The sequence below is a fragment of the Antechinus flavipes genome, chromosome 3, assembly GCF_016432865.1.
Source record: "Antechinus flavipes isolate AdamAnt ecotype Samford, QLD, Australia chromosome 3, AdamAnt_v2, whole genome shotgun sequence".
NCBI classification, from domain to species: domain Eukaryota; kingdom Metazoa; phylum Chordata; class Mammalia; order Dasyuromorphia; family Dasyuridae; genus Antechinus; species Antechinus flavipes.
In genome coordinates, this window is record NC_067400.1 from 25231772 (window position 1) to 25255862 (window position 24091).

The 24091-nt window shown below is 34.2% G+C and overlaps 1 protein-coding gene across 1 annotated transcript in view; it reads right to left on the reverse strand.

Moving 5' to 3' along the window:
* The window catches only part of SERPINI2 (serpin family I member 2), a 38308-nt gene that overhangs the window by 12911 nt on the left and 1306 nt on the right, over window positions 1-24091 (reverse strand). Inside the window, exons 2-5 of the mRNA XM_051990483.1 lie at window positions 20315-20545; window positions 16645-16839; window positions 15825-16017; window positions 7746-7843 (exon numbers count right to left, since the gene is read on the reverse strand). Of these exons, the coding sequence (XP_051846443.1) occupies window positions 7746-7843; window positions 15825-16017; window positions 16645-16839; window positions 20315-20545 (717 nt within the window). The remainder of the gene's footprint in view (window positions 1-7745; window positions 7844-15824; window positions 16018-16644; window positions 16840-20314; window positions 20546-24091) is intronic.

Here is a 24091-nt window from a genome sequence, read left to right on the forward strand (position 1 = left end):
TCATGCCTAGAATGCTTTCACTCTTCATTTCTTCTTTCCACATTCCCTGGCTTTCTTCAGGTCTCAGCTGAAGTCCTTCCTTCTGCAAGAAGTCTTCCTTCATCTTAGTACCTTTCTTCTGCCACCACCTCCAACTTTTCCCATCTTCATTTTGTTTTCACATAATTTTGTGCACATCATCTTTTCCATTAGAGTGTGAGTTCCTTGAGAGCAGGGATTAGTTTTTGCCATTCTTTGTATCCCCAGTGCTAAAAAGTGCTTGGTACATAATAGGCATTTAATAATAAATGCTAGAAGATGGAATAGTAGGTACCTGAAATCCTTTTTGTTTCATGTGTTGCTTACTGGTCATTTATATTTTTCACAATCATTTTCTGAATAAAGAGAATTTAAATTTTATCATGAATTGGTATTTTCACTATAAAAAGCATAATGGGTGAGGAGGTGAAACATATGAATAATTAATTATACCCAGTTCAGCTTACTAGGAGACCACCCTCCTCCTTGTCAATTAATATGCTGCCTGAGAGTTAAAAATATTTTGTGAATTTGAATATATAATCAGTACTAAGCTTGAAAGCTTTCTAGTTTACAGAAAAAGAAGTCTGTGACCTTTGTCCCAAACTAAAATTTTTAAAAGGTAATCTCATTAACTCCAAGCTGATATTTTTCTTTGTACCAGTGAACTTTGAGCATTCTCTACCCTGGAGGCAAGAGAAAGGAGAGGAGAGGTGGAGCTGAGATGTGAAGAATAAGTCATGCTCTTTGCCTGGCCCCAGAGGTAACTATGGTCAGGGAGAATCATGTTTCCTCTCCTAAAGGGAGGGGCATGACAAGGGATTCTCACCCACATTGCCCTCCATAAGACCATCTGCTGAGCTTCAAATTATTATTTGCCTTCCTATGATGTTTGCAATGGCTTTCCTCACAACAGCTCTGTGATAGGGGTATCATTACTTCAATTTCAAAGGTCCCTAGAGAGGAGATAGGTGGATATAGGCATAGTGGTTAGCGAGGTGACTTCAAAGCCTAAAAGACAAGAGTTCATGTCTCATTTCTGATATGTACTAGATATGTGACCCCGGGTAAATTATTGATTTAGGTAATTATCTAAGACTTGAAGTACTTTGAAGATAGAATTCCAATCTGCATTATTGGAGGAAGTTTATTCTTCTGGGAGTTCCTTGTACTATTGAAACCACAATTCCCAACTCTCTTCCCCCATCCACATTTTATAAGTAAGGAAGTTGAGTTGTAAATGGTTAAGTGATTTGTCCATAACCAAGTAGATTATCACAGAGGTAATATGGGATTCATAGCTAAGTCTCCTGAATCTAAGTGACTTTGTCTTGAATTAATGAGGGAAAGGACTTCAGGGCTTCCTGCATGTCTGTTAGCAAGACAAGGGAGCTATCTTATCCTTTAACTTATCTTTGTGACAGCCCATGCTGCTTATGCATTTGCATTCCCAGGGCTTTACCATTTCTTAGCTCCTAGCAACCATTTAATAAATGCTTTTCATTCCCATGCAGTTAGTTAGCTTGCAATGGTGGCAAACTCTGGAACCAGAGTTCAGCTAAAATCGGGGTGGAGAACAGAGAAACTAGACATAAAACTGCTTATCACAACTGGGGACATTGATCTTTTCCTGTTGGGAATTTGCTTTTAACTCTTTTATTATTTTTATAACTTCCTCTAAACATAATGAGATCAAAGGTTCGAAGAGATACACTGGTTGGTACCTCAGTGGTGATCTAGTTCAAACTCGCTAATTTTACATATAAAACTGAAGCCCAGGAAAAATAACTGCTTGGTCAAAGTTACATAGGAATTATCAGAAATGGGATTTGAACCTGCATTCTCTTCTTTCAGAGACAGAACTTTCTTCATTATAATAGGTATTATCAATTCAAGTTAATAACTATATATTAAGTGTCTATCAAGGGTAGTAGCAGTAAGCAGATAGAATACCAGGCCTGGAGTCAGGAAGATTCATTTTCCTGAGTTCAAATTTATCCTCAGATGCTTAGTGCTTTGTGACCCTGGGCAAGAGATTTAATCTTCTTTGCCTCAATTTCCCCATCTGTAAAATGAGCTAGAGAAGGAAATGACAGACTACTATAGTATCTTTGCCAAGAAAATCCAAAGAATCAGACATGGGTAGATTTGATTTAATACTGAAATAGAAAGATGTAAAAAGATCCCAAGCCTGCCTTCAAATGGTTTCCATTCTAATGGAAAACATGGATGAATAAAACATAAATGACAATATAAGAATACATTAAGTATAAGGGTTAAATCTATATAAAGTATCAAGAAAACTCTGAGGCTACAACTTGTGTGATCTGAAAAAGAATGGTATCATAAACAGTATAGAAAAATTAGGAAGAGAACAGAGATATAGGGGGAAAGATGAAAAGTTCAGCTTTAAACATGATGGCTTTGAGATCCCAACCCAATGGAATATTGGATGAAAATACCCCACAAAGCATATATCTGGAGAAAGGTCAAGCCTTGAGATCTAGATCTGGGATTTATGAAGCAATTTTCTAAGAGGTGATCATTGAAGTTTTGGGAATGAATGAGATGACTAAAAGAAAAAAAAAAAAGAAATAGAATAGAACCAAGGCCATACTCTTAGTATACATTCTTATTTAAGGGAGGGTAGTAGATTTAGAATTAGTGAAAGAGACAATGAAGGACCAATGAGAGAAGAAAAACCAACAATTCAAGTGTAGAATCATGGAAGCAAAAGGTGTACACAACATCAGGAAAAACGATATGGCCAACAATGGCAAATGCTAAGCAAAATCAATGTAGATAAGAACAAAAAAAAATGATCAGGTTTGCTGGTAGGAAGAACAATTTTCATAAATTTGTGAAGCAAACAGCAGATTGAAAGATATTAAGGAGTAAGCAGGTAGCAGATAGCAGAAGCAGTAATTTTGTGCTACTCATTCTAGAAATGTGGGAGTGAAGAACAAAGAAGAAATGGGATGAAGGAATGAATAATAGTGTCATGGGAAGATTTTTTTTTTTTTTGGTCATAATTGACCTTAAGTTATTTGTATGTAAAGGAGAAGGAGCTATCTGAGAGATGAGAAACCAAATGTTTGGTAAAATGAAATGAATTAAATATATTTTTTTTCTCAATAAAGGAATCTATCTCTAAAGTAGTTTGTAAATGTTTCTTCTTAAGGAGATATAAAGGAGAATCATCATAGAGAAATTTTGAGGAATAGCAGTAGTAAGTATGTCAGAAATTAGCTATTTAGCAGAATGTGATACTCCATATTCTTTGGGAACAGAGTGAAAAAATATTCATTTTTTTGAGTGGAAAAAATATAGCATAAGGCCTTCATACTGTTAGTAAAGAAAAACTGAATATAACTGTAATGGTTTTTCTTTCTTCTGCCATAAAGATAAAATGGTTACAAAAATAGGAATGAAGAGTCAGATATTAGTTTATTTGTTTGTTTTCCCTGATGGATTTTTATCACATGATAGAGTGAGAATTGGGAAGATAGATAGTGAAAGACAGATAAGATTGGAAAGATAGATAAGAAACTACTGGCTAAGCAAGAGAGACAAAACCAAAACAAAAAACAATTGAACAAAACCTGATGATCACTGCATCCATGAGAAGTTAATATTGCTTTTTACACTAAACTGCATTAATTCCCCAAATGAAGAACAAATCCAAGAAAAGTCCAGACTTCATATTAAATGAATTATTGTTTATTATAAAAGACCATATTAATTTAGTCCTATGAATGCATCAGGAAATATGAAAAATAAAAAAAGTTATAGGCTTGTGAGAAAGATATAAAATTGTGCCTCCATATTTATTTCACTAAAATCTTGCTCAGTATTTTTTATACTAACTCTCAATTCATTTTGGTCATTTTATTTTTTTTTTAATTTTTAAGCACATTATATGTGGAACTATGTGCTTACTGTTTTATGGAGGAAGAAGGAAGAGAGAAACATTTGGAACTCAAATTGTTATAGAAATGAATTTTTAAATTGTCTTTACAGGTAATTGGAAAAAATGAAATATCACTAAAATAAATAAATAAGCAACATTACAAATGTTCAAAAAAGATGAAATAAAGGAAAGTTTGTTGCTCTCTTCTATAATAATAAAATGATGAAATTTTTATGAAGAAATAGAGTATATTTCATATATGTCAGGTTACTTATTAATCTAAGCAAGAAGGATTTCAGTGGAATTTTGAAGGTAAGGAAAGATAAGCTCAAACTGCAAGATTACATTTGAAGCAGGAAATATTAAATATGCATAAAAAAGAAATAAATAGCTTTCAGAAATTCTCACATAAAAAAAAAACTAAGGAAGGCATATTACTGATGATTCAAGACATATCAATGCTTAGAGTATAAATAATAAAATGAACTTTATATTTTCATCAAAAAATATACAATCAAATAGATATCATTAAGATTTTGTAGTGTTGTAGTTTAATTGGATGATGACCACAGAAGAATTATTCAAAAAACATCAGATAATATGGAAAAGTACAGAGAATAGCATTACCAGTTAAAAATGGAAACACAGTGGAGAGTATTTGAAGGAAGATTATAGGAAAAGCAAAGCAATAGTATTGGGAGAAAATATAATGGATCGCTTCACAAGACAGAGGGAACAGACTATACTTTCCTATTATAGATTACACAATTCACTCAGAGACAAAGTTTAAAGTTAATGATGGAAAAATTAAGTTTAAATCTAAAGTCTACTAGAACTACAAGTATAATTTTGCTAAAAGTAGGGCATCTGAGAAACTCTTCAGGTAATTTGAAAATCTTTCAGAAAATAGAGGAACGAATGAAGAGAAATAATCTGAACTAAGTTCTAACTTACAGGAAAATATAGTGGTTGGAAAAGCAATAACAGGAATACTGGAAGAAAAGTAACTAAATTAACTTGCAATTTGTAATAGAAATATACTTTAAGCTTTAGGAAATGAAATTTCAAAAAATTATGAGAAAAAAATGACATGATTCCATAGCCTGAGAATATTATAAAAGGTAATATCATAAAGGGATATGTTATTTTAATTGCAATTCTATAATTATACTTGAGATTCATGTCAGTGACAAAATAAATTTGTCTAAAGAAAATAATGGAACTACACAGGGAATTCTCTGATCACTTAAGATTAAATATATATATATATATATATATATATATATATATATATATATATATATATATGGCCAAAAAGTGGGAAGAAAGACATAATTACATATGGAAAAATGGAGAAAGAAGGAAGAGGAGAGAGAAAGGGAGGGAGGAAGACATCAAGGTTACATTTCAGAATCCACTAAAATTTATCAATCAGTCCAGAATCAACAAGTGCATATTATGTATTAGGCACTGGAAATACAAGTATAAACATCGAAAAAATGTCTACTCTCAAAAAACTTTTATTCTAAAGGGATCTATGTCTTCTAAACCTCCAACCCAAACATAAATCAGGGCAGAGATAGGTCTGTTGTTTGAAGACAATGAGAGAGAGACACACAGACAGAGAGACAGAGACAGACAGACGGACAGAGAGACAGAGACAGACACAGCCAGAGAGACAGAAACAGAGACAGAGACAGAGAGAGAAGAGCCATTTAATTTTTGTTTTGCTTCTCTCTCCTCCAGAAGATGAAATGGTCTTCAATGTAACAAGCAATATGAAGAAGAAATGAAAGACCACAGCAAGCAAAAATATAATAAGAGTTACTTAAATGTTTTAAATATGTTCATCTTCAGGACTAAATAAATAAATAAATTTACCTTACAAGATACTCATAAATATGTTAATGTCTTTCTAGGACTTGTATAGGTGATATATAAGAAGGCATAGGAAAGATGATAGAAAATGGAAGATCTATTATCTTGGTTTGTTGAAAGGAATCAAATAAATTGAGAGATAAGAGGAAATAGCCCTTCAAACACTTATATATAAATTCCAAAAGTAGAAGTATGGGGAAAGGGAAAAGTATTTGGATGGGAGAGAAATAAAGTAATTTTGCTGTGAGGACAGACAAAGAATGCCTTTCCTATTTTGTATCTTTCTTCCCCTACCCTCGTCCCTCCATTTTCCCATTAATATTTCAGTGAAAGTTTTCTTGATCAGATCCCTGCCATGCAGATTCTTTTCAGAGTAAAACACACACTTTTTACTCTTTTGGTAAAACATACACTTTTTCTTTGTAGAGGCCTATATTTTATTAGTATATGAGAAGAGATTAGTCTACTTCCCTGTTTTACTATGCATAATATAACTCTTTAGTAATAAAAGTTTTGCTATCTTACAAAAACGAAAAAGATGAATTTGGAAAATTTTACTGCAGCAAAATTTTAGAGGATAAATAAATAGGAAGCATTTTGAAAAGCAAAAAGAGGTCATCTGCTGGCCTTTGTATTTCATCTGTAGCTTCTACAAAACTCCCCCAAAATTTCCATTTAATTCTTTATGTTGCTCTTTGATATGTCAAAACTATAATAAGAAAAGTAGCAGTGTAGAAGAGATAACTGTATTATCAGTCTGTAGCAGGATTTAAATTCAGATCTTTCTAATTCCAAGTCTAGTGCCCCATCCATTACACAACTAGTCATTTTCTTTAAGGACCTTCCAAGATTTAATCCTATAATATATACATAGTTATTATATTATATTGTGTTTATATTATACTATGTGCATAACAGATTAACATGTTGGATCTTTCAGAAAACATGATGTGTCAATCAATAATAAGCATTTACTGCCTTTGCAATTCAGCAAAATAACAATATCAATAAATCTGTAAAACAATTTTGCTTTTCCCTTCATGTTGTAAGGACACATCCTGAACTTCTAAAAAGCCATATGTGAGCCAACCGTTGTGCATTGATTGATCTTTGATTGGATCTGGAGCTCAATGGCATTAACTTATCACACTGCTTTCTACTCACTCACCAAAGAAGAAACAGACCTTCTAGGTGCTATGTTCTGTATGTCAACCGACAACTGTAGTATAATCTCAACAGAGGCATTCAGTGACCAGTTTTGTGCTATAGATTTTCAGTGGAAAACCTTTGTCTAATTAAGATTTACTGAGTACAACCTAGTATAAAATCCTTGAGGATGGGAATTATGCCTTATTCATCTTTGCACCTTCCCATACTGTGTCCAGTTCCCTGGTCATAGTTGGCCCAGAGTGGCCTGGCACTAAAATGTACTGGAATCTTAGATAGAGATGCTCTCTGTATCCTAGATCAGAGAGTAGTGGCAGCTTGCAGATGACTGTTTCAAGGACTTTAATATTCCTACATTAGCATTTGCAAAATGGTTTATGAGAGTTTTTATTAGCTTTTCTTAGAGGAGGGTTATGAAGTTATTATTCCCATTTTAGAGATCTAGAAATGAAAATGTCTGAAATAAGGACTCACAGTTCCATTTTAGCTCCATAAATACACTAAAAATTGCAGTTACCAGGCTTAACTAACAGTTCCAAAATGTTTTCTGAGCTCCACAAAGGTAACCATTTAAGCAGAAAGCATACTGAGAGCTTGTTGGCAGTTAAAATGTACAGAAGTGACATTTATGTGGTCCATGCTTATGTTTTATGGGGTATATTGTTTTAAGTTTGAAAATCAAGTAGTTAAGGGGCATAACTAAGGGGAAAATACAACCTGAAAACATACTTTAAAATATCTGAAATAATATCACAATCATCCATCATACTACCTGCTATTCCTGAAAGGTCACAGCCACCACCAAATATCTCCGTTATATTCAAAGCTCTGAAAACTTCCTTGAAATCTAATTTTTGTTCTAATTGAAACCTGTAGGGGGAAAAAGAAATGCTTGAAACATTCTCCATGATTCTTAACAGATTATTTTTAACAATAATTGACTGTGAAATGAAATACTTTTTTGCAGTCGTCATATTTTATATTTAATCAAGTTTTGTCCTCTTTCCCAGACCCCATATAAGTTAAAACTTCTAGTTTTTATTAATTTCTCAGAAACAGTTGGAAAAATATTCTCAGTGGAATTTTTTTTTGTTAAATTAACCATGAAGAGAATACTTGAACAAGCTGTTTTGTGCCATGCTCTATTTTAGAGATCAGTACATTATCATAAGCATAAATTTTGCAAAGCACTTTGCAAATAACATATCATTTTATCCTTATAATAGTCAAACAAGGATATTCTCATTCCTATTTTACAGATGAGAAAACCAAGGCAGGCAGAGATCTAATGATTTGCTCAAACTTAAAACAGCTGATGACTGAGGTTTCATTTGCACTCAGATCTTCTTGATGTGCAGCAATTTATCCACTTTGCTACTTGATAAGAGAGATATCCAGTGTTCCACACCATGGATGGATTTTGTATACCTTCAAGAAGCAATACTGAAGTGGAAGCAGATCTGAGTTTGGAGTGAGATGACCTGAGTTCGATTACCGTGTTGGTTACTTACCACTTGCTATATGATCATAGATCATAGTTTTAGAGTTGGGAGGAAATTTGGAAGTCACTGAGTCCAATCTCCTCACTTGACAGATAAGAAAACTGATGGTAACAGACATTAAGTGACTTAACCAGGGCAACACAACTAGGAATTGTCTAGGTTTTCCTGACTCCAAGTTGAGAATTCGATCTGCTTCCTCACTTAGTTGCCCCTATTATCTTGGACCAGACTCTGAATCTCATTTTCATCATCTGCACCAATGGGTGATTTGAACTGAGGTCTTTTACCTCATTTCTAAATTTGAGGTCCCAAGAATCTTCTTCAATTAGAAATGTCCCCTAGACTAAGTGTCAAAAGATACCAAGAAAACAGCTAAATGTTCTATTCTTTAATTTTGCCTAGAGAAAAGAGACCTTTAATGACTATTATCAGACCTGTGTTATATAGGCTTGAAAATGGACATGAAAGGTCTAGATTGGCCCAGTCTACAAGCAAAAAGCATTTATGAAGTGCTCACTAGATATGCACTGCCTCATGTTAGTAAACTTTTCCTAGATGGCAATTGATCTGGGATAGCTACTGTGCTGTTCATGAAAAACAAAAGAGCATCATTCAAAATTGGCTTTTGACACCTGTTGGCTGATTCTATCATGCCAAGCAAATTATTTAACTTTGCTGGATCTCATTTTTCCCACATATACAATGAGAATAAGAATATTTATTTGATGTACTTTTGAGATGCAACATGGTGGTGTAAATTGGGTTTTCCTGGGAGTCAAGAAGGCCTAGGTCCAAATCCCACATACAATGGTTGTGTGAGCTTGGGCAAGTCATAAACCTCCCATTTATCTCTGACTGTAATTTTCAGAAGAAGTTACCCACAAGGAACTCTCCATACTAGCAAAATCATGAAAGAAAGAAAGAAAGAAAGAAAGAAAGAAAGAAAGAAAGAAAGAAAGAAAGAAAGAAAGAAAGAAAGAAAGAAGGGAGGGAGGGAGGGAGAGAGAGAAATGGAGGAGGGAGGGAGGGAGAGAGAAAAAGGGAGGAAAGAAGGGAGGGAGAGAGGGAGGGAGGGAGGAAGAGAGAGAGAGAGGAGAGAGAGAGAGAGAGAGAGAGAGAGAGAGAGGAGAGAGAGGAAGGGAGAGAAAGAGAAGGAGAGAGAGAGAGAGAAAGAAAGAGAGAGAGAGAGATACAAACAGAGAGACAGAGACATGTACAGAGACAATGAGACAGAGAAAAAGATAGATAGTGAGAGAAAGAGGTGGAAGAGAAGGAAGCAAAGGAGGTGAGAGGGAGGAAAGAGAAATTACAAGTTCTGATGCTTGATAAGAAGAAGCTTCCAATCTAGTCGGAGTACAGATAAATGCTATAGATGGCACTTTAAGTTCAGCAAAGAGAGTTTCAAGAAGCATCTCATCAGACCCTCTCAATGATTCTGTAAAGTAGGTACTCGTGTGGCTTATTTTTTAAAAACCTATGCCTTCATTGGCATAGAGTCCTCCCAGCTGAGGAAGTTCCCTCCTCCAAAGCAGATCAGTAACTGCTATGGCCCTAAAGAGTTGCCTAGGAATTGAAAAGCTAAGTGGCTTATTTGGTCAGGGTCTCATAGTCAATATATTTGACAGGTAAGATTACAAAAGTCATCTTGACTTTGAAGCAATTCTCTATCCACCATACCATGTGGCCAAGCCCTAACACAAATTATATATGGAATAACTAAATATTGGATCTGCTAACAATGAGTAGCAACACCATCCATCAATGGATTAGTAAGTGTTCATTAAGTAGGCCTCATGTATCTGGTCCTGGTGCTGAGAATATGAAGATATTCAAAGTTCAAAATGGTGCCTTTTTTCCAGGAATTTACATTTTCCTCGATCTAGACCTGGGTTTTAGTGTTGATCCACTAATTATATATATATGACTTTGGACAAATCATTAAATTTTTCTTTAACCTAATTTTCCTATCACAAAGAAAATGCCTCAAATATCAGGATTTTATATTACCTGAAAAAATCTGATATAATAAGGATATTAATAATATTGATAAAAAGTCTTATTTATTAAGTATTTTAAGTTTTGCAAAACCTACTAATTTATCTCAATGTATTCTCACGCTAGTTCTGAGGTAAGTGCTATTATTATCCCCATTTTACAGCTAAAGAAACAGGTTCACTGACCTTAAGAAACCTGAAAAGCTTTGAGATCAATTCATCCTAACTCCCCATTTTTAATTCATTTAAATGGTCTAGCAATATGAAATCATCTTGCCAAACTAAAAGGGTGTGAGTTATTGCTAACTATACATTTTGGAAGATTTTTCAGATAATGTATTCACAAATAATATGTACATTTATGAACATTCTCCTTAATTCTCCAGACTCAACCATCATAGCCCAACTATCTCTTTTTCTCTGTGCTTATGGCCTCCTTCTTTCATAGATTAAATACTTTTTCAGAATCATCATTCTGTGATTTTGACTAGACTCATGCTGCCTTACTCCTGACTCTCTATCGGACCCTTCTTCCACATTGCTGTTTCAGTATATTATCCTTTCTACTTTTCCTCTTCACTTCACTTTTATTTATCATCCTCTCTTGTTAGAATATAAGCCCCTTAATGGCAAGAACTGTTTTTTTTTTCTTTTGTCCTTGTACTCCCAGAACTAGGAGTTCCATTCCACAGCCTAGCATATAGTAGAAATCCCTGTTGTTATACTATTACTTACTATAGAGTTATATAGGATAATATCTTACATTGATCATTCAATATTTAAAATAAACCTGACTTCAATAAAACACTAAAAAAGTCTTCTTACGGTGTGAACATGGCCTCCATTTTGTACTTTTTTATTTAAACTTATAAAAATAAGTTGTTCACAGACAGGTTTGTGGGAGTAAATGTTCTTGAGTATTAGATACGATATAAAAACAAAAATGGGCATATATCAAGATATCAAGATATATAAAAGACATAAATTTGAAAATATAATAATTCCTTATGAAAATATTTAAAAATTGGAAAGACATTTAGTAATCATGGCTGGATCTTCTCAATATATTAAAACAAATGATACTATCAAAAAGTAATTTACATCTTTAGTGTTATACTAAAGGAACATGCAATGCTATAGTTTATAAAACTAGAGGGAAAAAAGACATAATTCCTTGGGAAAATATCAAGTCTAGAATTTCTGGGAAATAGTAGCTCTAGGTGGCACAGTAAATAGAGTGCCAAACCTAGAATCAAGAAGACCTGAGTTTAAATCTGTCCCCAGACACATACTGCTTGTGTGATCTTTAGCTAATCACTTAATTCCAATCATATTACCAGAAAAAAAAATCATGGGAAATAATGAAAACTATTAAAACAAAGGGTGCTTATTATTGCCATAATTTATATTCCATTATAAAGGGATAATCATCTGATTTTATTGATATAAAGAACTCTCAATGAACAAATTCCCTCTGTCAATGAAGATAAATAATTATTCTATATTTGAATGTTCTTGGAGAGTTGTCTAGTCATGAAGAAGTTAAAGAAACTATAGAGTCACAGATCTAGCATGTGTCTAAAGTGGACCTTGAACTTAGGTCTTCCTAATTTTGAGGTTCCCTCTGTTCTCAACGCTATTCTGATTTTTAAGATACAAATTAATAGTGAAATAGATTAATTAAAGAAAATTCAGAATCAATTGACATGCAAGAACTAAAATTATTGAAGAAATAACTATTTGACAAGAACTACAGAATAGTTGGAAAGCAGTTTGGTGAAAAATAAGTTTAGACCTGAAACCTTTACCATATAATCACACTAATTTTTAAATAGCAATATCTATACAATGTGTTCATACACAATGTATGAGCATTTCCCTTAATTTTCCAGATTTAACCATCATAACTCAACTGCCTTCTTTCTCTGTGCTTTGGCTTCTTTCTCTCACTGGTAAACACACACACACACACACACACACACACACACACACACAAATAAGTTGGAAGAAAATGGAAGGAGGTACTTTTCAGATATGTGGCTAAGGGAAAAAATCTTAAACAAAAGATAGAAGTGTTCATAAAGTGAAAGAGCCACCTTCATGCTCCCTGCCTAACACGCAGGAAATAATTTTCTGCATGAAAGTGACTCAATGAATGGTGAGTCCTTGCCTAGAACTGTCACATCATTCATTCAAAGACACATCCTCCATCTCTGCTTCAAGTACTGGCTTTCTATTCTACCACCACATTGTTTTTATTGTTGTCATTGTTTATCTGCTTTTTACTGACTCTGTCTTGTCCTTTTATTCTCCTACTTCTAGCTCTCTTGCTCTCTCTCTCTCTCCGCTCTCCCCATTATCTCTGTATTCATAGATATACACACACATATATGACAAAATAGAACATTTGGATTATGCAAAAATCTTTTGCATTTATAAAATTCATGCAGGTGGAATAAAAAATTGTTGAAAATGCACATTTTTTAAAATAAAATTACACGAATAATTCTGTGATATTTACAACATATAGAAAACTTCCAAAAATACTTAACGTCTGAGGCATAGCTAAATCATCGTATAGTGTGAAAAGTTTTCAAGAGAAAAATGGGAAACTATCAATAACATATAACATTGTGTCCCAAATCATTAATAATAAGGACGGTAAATATTAGAACTTGCAGGGTTTCACTCTCATGCTAATTAAATTGGCAAACATGACAAAAATTGGAAATAGTTAATATTAAAGGAATTTTTGGAAGACAATACATTAATACATTATTGCTGTCATCCAGAAACAATGATGACTTCAAAATGAAAGGCATCTATAAATCTTTTTAAAATATTCTTTAGAAATTCTCTCTGTAAACTCATTTTTCTATAAATGATTGTGTTTCCTTATATTTAAATGAAGAAAGAATATTTTATGACTTTGCCATAGCAGTGGCTCTGATTTTGATGACTATAAACTGAAGGTGAATCTAGTTGAATTAGACTGAAAAGACAATTCCATTTTCCCATGGCTATTCTTGCTTTTTATAAATCTGGGTGATCCTGTGTGAAAATAGAGGAAAGCTGGCATAAATAACTCCTTAGAACTAGAAGACATATTTCCATGTTGAAACCATGCCCAGATTTTGGTTGTGTTGAAAACTTACTGTTCATTCCTGTAAAACTATTGATTGAGTTTTTACCAGTAGCCAAATAACCAAAATCTGCTTCATATTACCCATGAAAAGTAAACAATTTCAGAGTTTTATTTCAAAAAATTGGGGACTCCTGTTTGAAGGGGATGGAAAAGACCACTTGATGAATACGAAGTATTACAAAGAGCCCAAGGGATCACATCTCTGTTCAATCAAATCTCTATCAGTAATCACCTGTGTGGTCTTGGGTTCAGTCACTTTGTTTTAATCTATCAGTTTCTCATCTATAAAATGGCCTTTAGGTCATTTAGATTATGTTCTTTGACTTTTCTATTGCAATTATAATGACAGATATTTATACAACACTTGAAGGTTTACAAAGACTTACAAATACTGTTATCTTATTTGGTGTTTTTGATAAAGCAGAGAGGTGGATGTTATTATTGTCTTCATTTTGAAGAAAAGGAAAATGTCAGAGAAGTGAAAGGAATTGTCTAGGATTATACAGCTAATAAGTAACTGAGGTAAATTTAAACCCAGATTTTCCTTAATTCAAATCCAGTGTGCTTTCCATTGCACCATTCTGCTTCTCAAATGTTTTAATTAATAACCACATTGTGAATTCTGAACATAAAGTTCTGTTTTTTTTTCTTCCTAGAGAAAGAAATTTACTAATAGAAAAGTGATATTCCAATTTGCTTCTTGTTAAGTCTTGATTAGGATGAGATAAAAAAAAAAAGAGGCAACATGGTACAATAGAGAGAGCACTGGATTTGGAAGTGAAGCATCTTCATTCAAATTCCTGCTTTGCCACTTATTAATTATATGATCTTGGGTAGCACTTTGTCACTATGGTCCTCAGTTATTCAGGTATACAATGGGACAGGGGAAAGAGGTGAACTAGGTGGCCTTTAAAGTCCCTTCCAGATCCTTTAAATGTAGGTTCAGAGAGCAAGAATTCAAAGGTGACAAAAAGAATACATAACAAATGCTAGACTTGGTTCTAGGAATATGTGAAGATATCTTTAATACTGAAATCATAAATGTATGCAATGTTTATTATAGAAATGTTTTATGTAGAGAGAAGACAAGATGATCTCTTAAAACCCCTTCTATCCCTTTGAAGCTATTCCTATGATCCTATTTTACATTAAAAATATAAAATAGAAAGAACTTGTACTTGTCATAAGTTAGAACCCAGTCCCAAAATATCCGTTAAGATGAACACAAATCCACAGTGAATAAATGTGGAATTTAGTGAGCACTGAGACAAGGATGGGAACTCCCTTCACTAACATTGTATATATGCATCTCTGACTTAATAGTATTCTAGTATCATAGTTTAAAAATTAGATAAGATCGTAAAAACTGTTAACATATATGTCCAAGGAAGTTCCCCGAAATAGATAGAGATTAAGTAATTTGCAGATCACATAGCTAGTAAATGTTGGAAGTAGGATTTGATTCCTGACCCCAAACTTAGGCACTATGTTGTGCTGCCTTCCAGTCTACGTAAAAACAATAACAGCAGCAGCAACACTAAAACAATAAATAAATGGATAAAGGGTCTCAATTACAAATTATAAGTTCATTCAGAATTGTTAATAGCTAGGCATATATTATTTTAATTCCATTTAAAGCAGTCCTATTGAGGAGATCCTTTATATATCTCCTTTTATCCACTCTCTCCCACCATTCTCGCCACAGGGAAATGCCCTACTTTTATTATAGCTGTACATGTTAGATTTAATGTTCAAGAGCTGTAGTTTCTTTTTTGGGGGGAAAAGATAAGGGTGGCTTCTTCTATTTTCCATCAAAATCCTTACTTTGGGACAAGGGAAATACTTTAAGCTCTACGGGGAGAATAAACTGAGAGAAACCTAAGGTATGGCATAAAATGATTATAATAATTCCACTTAATCGTATTAGTCTAGTCTTACATTTCTTTATCCCTTCCACAGAAAACTGAGCTCTTGAATCCAGTTCCCCTTAGAATGGATATATTCCAAATTAAGTCAGTTCCATATTAGTGCCAACAGATAGAATGCCACCTCAGAAAGTATTTGTTTTTCTTTTCACTGTCATTAGTCTTTTTCAAACAGTTATTATCTTTCAGCCTACTATTCTGAATCCTTGATAAGGAAAAGGAAGTAGATGGAGTACAACAAAAGGAAAAAAGAGACTAGAATGAAAACAAAATATTATTACCAACCTAGGAAGGCTTATTTCCACATGTTCTTCCTGCATTTCTCTAAACCAACTTTGCATTTGATCCACAGAGATTGTTTTTTCTACTTCCTCAATGTCAACATCTTCTGCTGGAAGCAGGAGAATTAAACTAAACTCATCCCCTTCATAAGGCAATTCCACCACCTGGTACTTCATTTGTGAATGAGTGAAGTAACCTAGAATCAAAAAAGGAGAAGATAGCTCAATCAATGAAAAAAAAAAAAAACATTTATTGAGTGTTATATTCCATATACATAGGCACTGGGCTAAATGTTTGGTAGCTTATGTTCAAATGGAGGAGATAATGCATAGATATCTACATGATAGTAAAGAATGGAAGAAAGGTAATTTCAAATGGGAAGACTGGTGTAATTAGGGGAACTTGGGAAGGTCTCTTATAAATGGTATCATCTGAGTTAAGGCTTGAAAGAATACAGGGATGTCAGTGATTTGAGGTGAAGATGGGGAGCATGTCTAGTATGGGAAACAGCCAATACAAAGACACAAAGGTAGGAAATGAAGTATCATGTACAAGGAAAAGTAACAAGTCTGATATGTCTTGGCTATTTAATGTGTGTGAAGTAGGTGGGTAGGAGGCAGGGAGGCAAATAAATGTCTTCCAATGGACATTGCTAAATAAATGTACTCAAGGTGAAAAGTTGCCACTATTTTTTTTATATATTTAGGATTTCATCCATAGTCCTTATAGGGAACCCCCTACCCAGATGTAAATGGTTGACTCCTCTCCCTGGGCCTGTAATGATCAGGGGGTTCCTTCCTCATGCAGTAAATCTCAAAATTACCTAATTTTGTCCTCAGTTGCATCTTCATCATTGGTACTTTGACTATAGAGCCATCTTTAGCGGTAAAATCCATTGGCTGTGTCTCTTCTTCTCTGAATTTTTGTTTCCAGGTTCCCTTGAAATAAATGGCATTCACCAGCACAAGTCTTGTTAAAGGACCAAAGTCTTCAGTTGAAAACATGTTTTTTATTTTTCCTTTGGAAAAGAGAGGAAAAAAGTGAGAGAGACAAAGAGACAGAGAGAGAGAGAGAGAGAGAGAGAGAGAGAGAGAGAGAGAGAGAGAGAGAGAACGAACAGAGAGAAAGAGAGAAATGGGGTAGGTATTCAGGAAATTACTTAGAATTGAAATATCCACCATCTACCCAGCTATAAAAACTGGCAAAATAACCATTAATAAGTTTTTGTATTTTAGGGAAGGGGAGAGGAGAAAGAAGGATAGAACAACTTTTCCCCTTTGTTCTGTGTAAATTTGTAAACATCTTTCTGATTAAATGATATTATAATACTGAAATGTAACTGTCATATGCATCGGGGATAGGATGAGTCAGTCTTTAAATCAAGGACTTCTAATGGGTGAATGGTACAGTATGAGTGGCCAATCAATCCTCAATTCCTAATCATTGACTGCAGAGCCAGTCTAGCTGTATCTCTCATTATGGGTAAGAGGTATTGAAGTTTAAAATAGCATTCCAGTTTGAGGGCAGGGAAAGACTGCATGGAGTTTGCTGAAATGCTTTGTTTTTCCAGTCCCCACTGGGCTTTTTATATAGAAGAAGGATTAGGTTTGTCTGCTTGGTGCCAGAGGTTAGGACTAGACATAATGGGTGAAGATTGCAAATACAAATTTAGATTTTACGTCAGAAAAACCAATTAGTAACAAAGCTATCTCCAAATGGAACAAGCTGCCCCAGAAGATAATGGGTTCCCCTCTAACAGAGATATAAAGGAAAGTTTGGATAGCACTAGCAAGTTCTGGTGTAAGGGGACTTCTTGTTCTCTTATTTGTTAGTATAAATGACTTCTGTGGTCCCCTCCCACTCTGATACATTGTCAATTAGATTCAAATTTAGAAGTAAGAGGTATTAAGAAGCAAAACAAGATCTCTGCTAATCCAGCCCTTCCTTGCACCCCGGTGCCAGATATCCCAGCAGCAACTTCTATCCCACATCACCCTAATCTCATGTATTTCCATTGGTTCACAATCTACAGAACTGTTTTAGGGAATTCTACTTTCTTATTAGAGATTGAGAAATTGGGTCCCACAGACAGAATGAAGGAGCACCATCACATTCCCAAATGATTCAAGCCTGTAGAGGAACAGAGTACTGCCATGATAACAGTTTGGAATCAAAAGAAATAACTTTAAACCCCACTTTTGTGACCATTCCCAGAGTGATCTTGAGCAAATCATTTCAATTATCTGAAACTCAGATTTCTCCCTGATAAAATGAAGAGCTTCTACTAGTTCATAGATTATAGATATAAAATACTATAAAAATTATTGTAGTCCTCATACAAAAACTAGCTTCTCTGGAAAGGAATTGTATGCATACTCTGCCCTTCTTGATACCTCATTTCCTACCATGCTCCTTTGCTGCAATTTTCTATGTCTAGAATCTATATCTGGAATCTTGGAAACAAGAAACTTCCATCTTCCTGGATAACTGATACACTTCCTCACCTCATTTGTGATATCAGAGGGAAGGAAAATAAGACTTTAAGAAGGTCTATATCTCTTTCCCTCTAAACTACCCAGACCAGTGGATTCTATGCTCTTTCTGTGGCCAGTGGTCAATCAAGTCCAAGGATCTTTGATGATATCCTTGGTTCTATTTCTTAAACTTATTTCTGCTTCTCTTTGAAGCACCATCTAGCCTAAGTGACAGAAACTCCTAGTGTGGAAGCATCAGATGCTTCAACTCAATGCCACTCTTACATCGTTCCTTTCTTGGCTTTTCTCTGCCCACTATGCTCATCTAGGTATCCCAAATTAAAATGTGTGGACTTCCTTTAAACAAATCCAATGAAAATCTTATTATTTTAGCTGTAAATGAATTACTTGGCCTTTTTTCCTAATAGTAAAGTCTCTTAATGATTATCTGGTTGAAGGCACAATGGAAATAAACAATCTGCTTTCCTTCCCTTTCAATTTTCTTCCATTTTGCTGAGACGAGGGGAGGGAAGATATTCACCTTGCTCTAAGTTCATAGATCCTGCCTTAGAGGCCCCACAGTTCTAATTTTGTTTGTTTGTTTATTTTTTAAAGAAACATTTTTTTAAATTGGTTAAAAAATGACTATCTGGTTGGACCTCCTCATTTTATTTTGTAAAGGAGAAAGAGAGGCACAAAGAGAGCCAGAAAGAGAAAAAGAAGACATAGAAAGAGAGACAGAAAGGAAGAAAGAGACAGACGAGAGAGGAGAGAGAGACAGAGGCAGAGACAGAGACATAGGGACACACAGAGAGATAGAGACAGAGAGACAGAGGGAAGGAGAGGATAGAGAAAGACAGAGACAGAGGTGGGGGAAGTGGGAGGAGAGAGGAGAAAAAGAGGGGGTAAGAAAGAGAGGGAAGAGAAAGATACAGAGATAGACAGAGATGTCAAAAAATACCCTGGTAGTAAATGGCAGGCAAAGAATGAAAACCTAGCTCTTCTACCTCCAAATATGGCACTTCTTCATTCTGAGGAACATTTCTGGAAAAATAATTTGGAGGGAAAGTATATGTAGAAAGAAATTTTACCAAACTCTATCACAATGACTACCTTTTGACTCTAAATGTAGGCAGTAAGATGCATTTGCTCATAAACATAATGATTTCCTTTGTGTTCTAAATCAAAGGTGCTAGGAAGTGTCTACTCTTCTATTTGATTGGCCAGTTGGAGAAGCAGTATCATGGTGGATAAAGCATTAGACTTGAAATCAGAAAAACTTAACGTGGAATCTTTCCTCAGATCCTAGCTGGCCAAGACACTTAACACCATTCCTCATCTATGCAATGACAATAACTACACCATAGTGTTGTCAAAATTTGTTATGTAAAAAGCTTTGCAAACATTAGATTGTTGTATAAATTTGAACTAAGACTTCTTGTGAAGGATATGAGAAAAAGATAAAAGGCTTATCCCTCAATAAAGATTTGGGAAGTCCCAAACTATGTCTTCTTTCATTTACTTGGAGGAAAGATGAAGTTTCTTGAGAGGCATGTTGCCAGGAGGGTTAACAGAATATGCTGCTAAGCATTGACACATTTAACCAAGGGGTATTAATGATTTACAGTAAATGTGGGAAATAAAACACTTGTCACTAATGGAGTGAGTACATCATCAGCTGCCTTCTCTTTGACAAAAATAAACGAGTGACTCCACGAAGCTGGGGCTGGCGCAAAAATTGCTGTTCACCGTTATCTGGTGAACCATAAAAAATCGATGTTATTCACGTCAAGAACATTAGTCTTCTAGCTGTTCTCAATTCCTCTCCATTTTACGTCCAAGTTACAATAAGAGTGAAAGGAAGTAGAGTTTCTCACTTCTTAATTCCTTTGTGCCTATGTTTCTGCTCAGGGTATTCGTTAAAAAAACATACAAAAACCAGTCATTCCCAGCTTGAAGGCATATAGAACCACAAATATGAATAGCAAATAAGGATTCTGGGAAAATGGACAGCTTTACCATCTGTTTTGTTTTCCACCCAGGTACTGATTTCCTCTGCACAGGACTTTGCATCTTGGAAATTCACCAGTTTTACAGCACTCTGAAAAAAAGCCTCGTTGCTATGGAGATACTCTTCTTTCACCAGGAATCCTTCCTGAAGGTAGAGGGCATTGGCAAGATTAAATGTAAATTCTTGCCTTTTGGGGGGTATGGCAGAGAGGAATGACTTCAGAGCCGAAAATTCTTCCCCTAAAAAATAATTATAACATATACTGACATCTTGAACAACATAAAAACAACAGCTTTTCAGCGTAGCCATCTAAGCATTCTGATATATACCATAATTCCTTAGACCCTTAGGTATAACTAACACTGCATTTTAAGTTACCATAAATATTTTAAATGTTTCCTTGCTGCAGAAAATGAGTTTTTGCAGAAAACAATTTATGTTGAGGGGGAAAGAAAGTGTGTGTGGTTTCAAGTTTTACCGAAATAAGTTCAATATGTAGCAAAAGAGTATGGTAGAGAAGATTAAGTGCTGGACTTGCAGTCAGAATGAACTGGATTAAAATTCCACCTCTGACATGGGAGTCAAGTATATTCACTTGCTTCTTCCAATTCCTCATCTCCAGAAAGGGAAGAGCATCGACCTTGCAAAGTACTTCTTTAGTTTTACAATGCAATGTGTTGGTAATTTATTTTCCAAAGGAAAACAGTGTATTCATAAACCAATTTTGCTCCCAATGGGATTAAGAATTAGTCTTTAAGGCACCATTTATGCATAACATGAATTTATGATCATCTACAAAGTGTTAGACCAATTAATACTCTTCAAGATCAAAGTCATAAAGTGTGAGCCCATCAATTGAGGAATGAATGGCTGAGAATATTGTGTTATATGAATGTGATGGAACATTGCAAAATAAACATTGATAGCTATGACTAATTCAGACAAAGATGGAAAAGCTTAGATAAAATGTTGTATAGCAAAAAAAAATGGGGAAATTATATACACAAAGATTGCAATTGTGTAAATAATAAAAAAGCCAACAGATAATAATTGTGAAAACTAATCTAAAACCTAAAAAAAAAGAAAGAAAGAAGAAAGGACTACTCTGACATTGGTAGAAAGGTGGGTGGGAAATTATAGGTGAAGATTGGTATATACCCTGTTGCCAGATAATCTATCATTAATTTTTGTTTAATTCTTTTTCTATATAAAAATGAAAATTTATTTGGGATAAGGGGAGAAGACTATATCCATAAATTATGGATATAATAACAAAATATGTTGGCAAATATTGGGGTTTTTTTTACAAGTAATCCAAAAGGATCCTTTTTTATATCTGACTTTTGAGACTTTTTGAGAGACATTTTTTCCCTCTGAGTCTCTGTCCTTGCTAATTTTTTGGGAATTATAGCATGGCAGCTCCAATCTTTACTACCAGAGAAAACTTGCCTACATCATGCTTTTCAGAGTTGGATTTTGAATATGGATTTAGAATCAAGATTAAAAACAATCCTTGACAAATTAGATTATTAATCTGAATAAAGATGAAATTTACTAGAAACAAATGTGAACTATTATATCTGGGTTCAAAAAATCAACTTTATAATATAAGATAAATGAAGCATAGGTAAAGAACACTTCATCTGAACAAAATTTGAGAATTGAGGTAGACTTGAAAGCTCAATAAAGCTCAGGCGTCGTAGGATTGGAAGCTAGTACAATCTGTGATTTCATTAAGGGAGGGATGGTGTCCAGGATTAAATAGAATCTAAAATGAACTATAATCTGGTTAGACAACATCAGAAATATTTTGGTAATTTTTAAATGTAATATTTCACAAGGGGAGGCCACTGTCTTAGAATTTTATCAAGAGTTCTGTCAGAATTCAGAATGGTCCTTTCTCATCTTTTACCATATTTGTGAGCTGTTTTCTAGAACTTGAATATCAACATCCCTGGAGCTTCTTAATTTGGATTAGTATTTGAGCTATAGCCTGAGGAGAGAAATGCTCTCCAATGGGCACAACTTGAATGGATTTCACCTACTGTTGACCTTACATGGCTGCAATTATATAGTTCATTGGAACAATAAAGCTTTACATGTACAGGCAGTTGCAGTATTAGCAATCAAATTAAAAAAAAAAAAAAAAACAGATTCATGTGCACTCACTGCTTGGATTATGCAGAGTATTTTTTTAATTAATCAATTAAAAACTATCTAGTTTTGGTGATCAGTATCTTATGGAGAAAGGAGAACTCTCAAGCAGATATAAAAAGTTGTTTTTTTTTTTTTTTACAAGTAATCCAAAAGGATCCTTTTTTATATCTGACTTTTGAGACTTTTTGAGAGACATTTTTTCCCTCTGAGTCTCTGTCCTTGCTAATTTTTTGGGAATTATAGCATGGCAGCTCCAATCTTTACTACCAGAGAAAACTTGCCTACATCATGCTTTTCAGAGTTGGATTTTGAATATGGATTTAGAATCAAGATTAAAAACAATCCTTGACAAATTAGATTATTAATCTGAATAAAGATGAAATTTACTAGAAACAAATGTGAACTATTATATCTGGGTTCAAAAAATCAACTTTATAATATAAGATAAATGAAGCACAGGTAAAGAACACTTCATCTGAACAAAATTTGAGAATTGAGGTAGACTTGAAAGCTCAATAAAGCTCAGGCGTCGTAGGATTGGAAGCTAATACAATCTGTGATTTCATTAAGGGAGGGATGGTGTCCAGGATTAAATAGAATCTAAAATGAACTATAATCTGGTTAGACAACATCAGAAATATTTTGCTCAATTTAGGAAGAGCATTCTTAAGATCGAACCACTCAGAAGAAGGCAGCCAGGATAGTGAAGAACATTTCATCCATGTCATGTACAAATTAGCTGAAGGAACTGGACTGGGAATTAAGAGACCTAGTGGCTAAGAATAATGCACATTTATTTAACCTTTTACAAAGTGTTTTCTTTACAACAACTTTGAGAAGTAGATAGCATTAATGCTGCTATACCCATTTAGTAAACAATAAAACAATCTCAGAGAAAATCAGTAGGGTAGAGTTGAAAGTCCACTGAAGAGCATTACAATCTCAGAGGGAAGACACAAGCAAGTGAGGGACAATGCAGGAGAGGATCACAAGAGATTTCTTGTGAGGTTTCTGAACAAAACATCTGCTTGCTATTATGCAAATAACTAAAAATGATAAAAATGTTTATAATTCATCCAATATCAACCCCATCAGGGATCTATTTTATATCCAAGTCTAAATTAGTATAACAAACAATATTTTTCAAGCACATAATATGTTTTTCTTGCTTTTAGTATAATCTGAAAAATCAAAAGCATTTATTGAGTTCCTACTGTATGTCAGGTCAGACACTTGAGATACAAAAACAATGGAAATAATCCCTCCTTTCAAAAAACTTATACTGTTTAGGAAGAAACAACATAAGTAAATACAAAACACATTATCTCATTAAACCTAAAAAAACAAAATTTGCATGAATGTTGTGCTCATTACAAGACAAGACACTGCAAATCAGATTTAGAAACAGAAGACACTTAGATGCAATGAAGTCCAACTTTATCATTTTATAGTTGAATGAACTGAGGGGAAGACAGGATGAGATTAGTGACAAATCTAGTAAATTTCTAAAGCAAGATTTGAAGATTTCCAAGGTCAGGACTTTACTACTTTTGTTCTTGCTATCAGCAAATTATCCCCTTCTAGAAACATCTTCCTTTAGTCCTGGAGCTGAGAGTAACAGCTGAGCA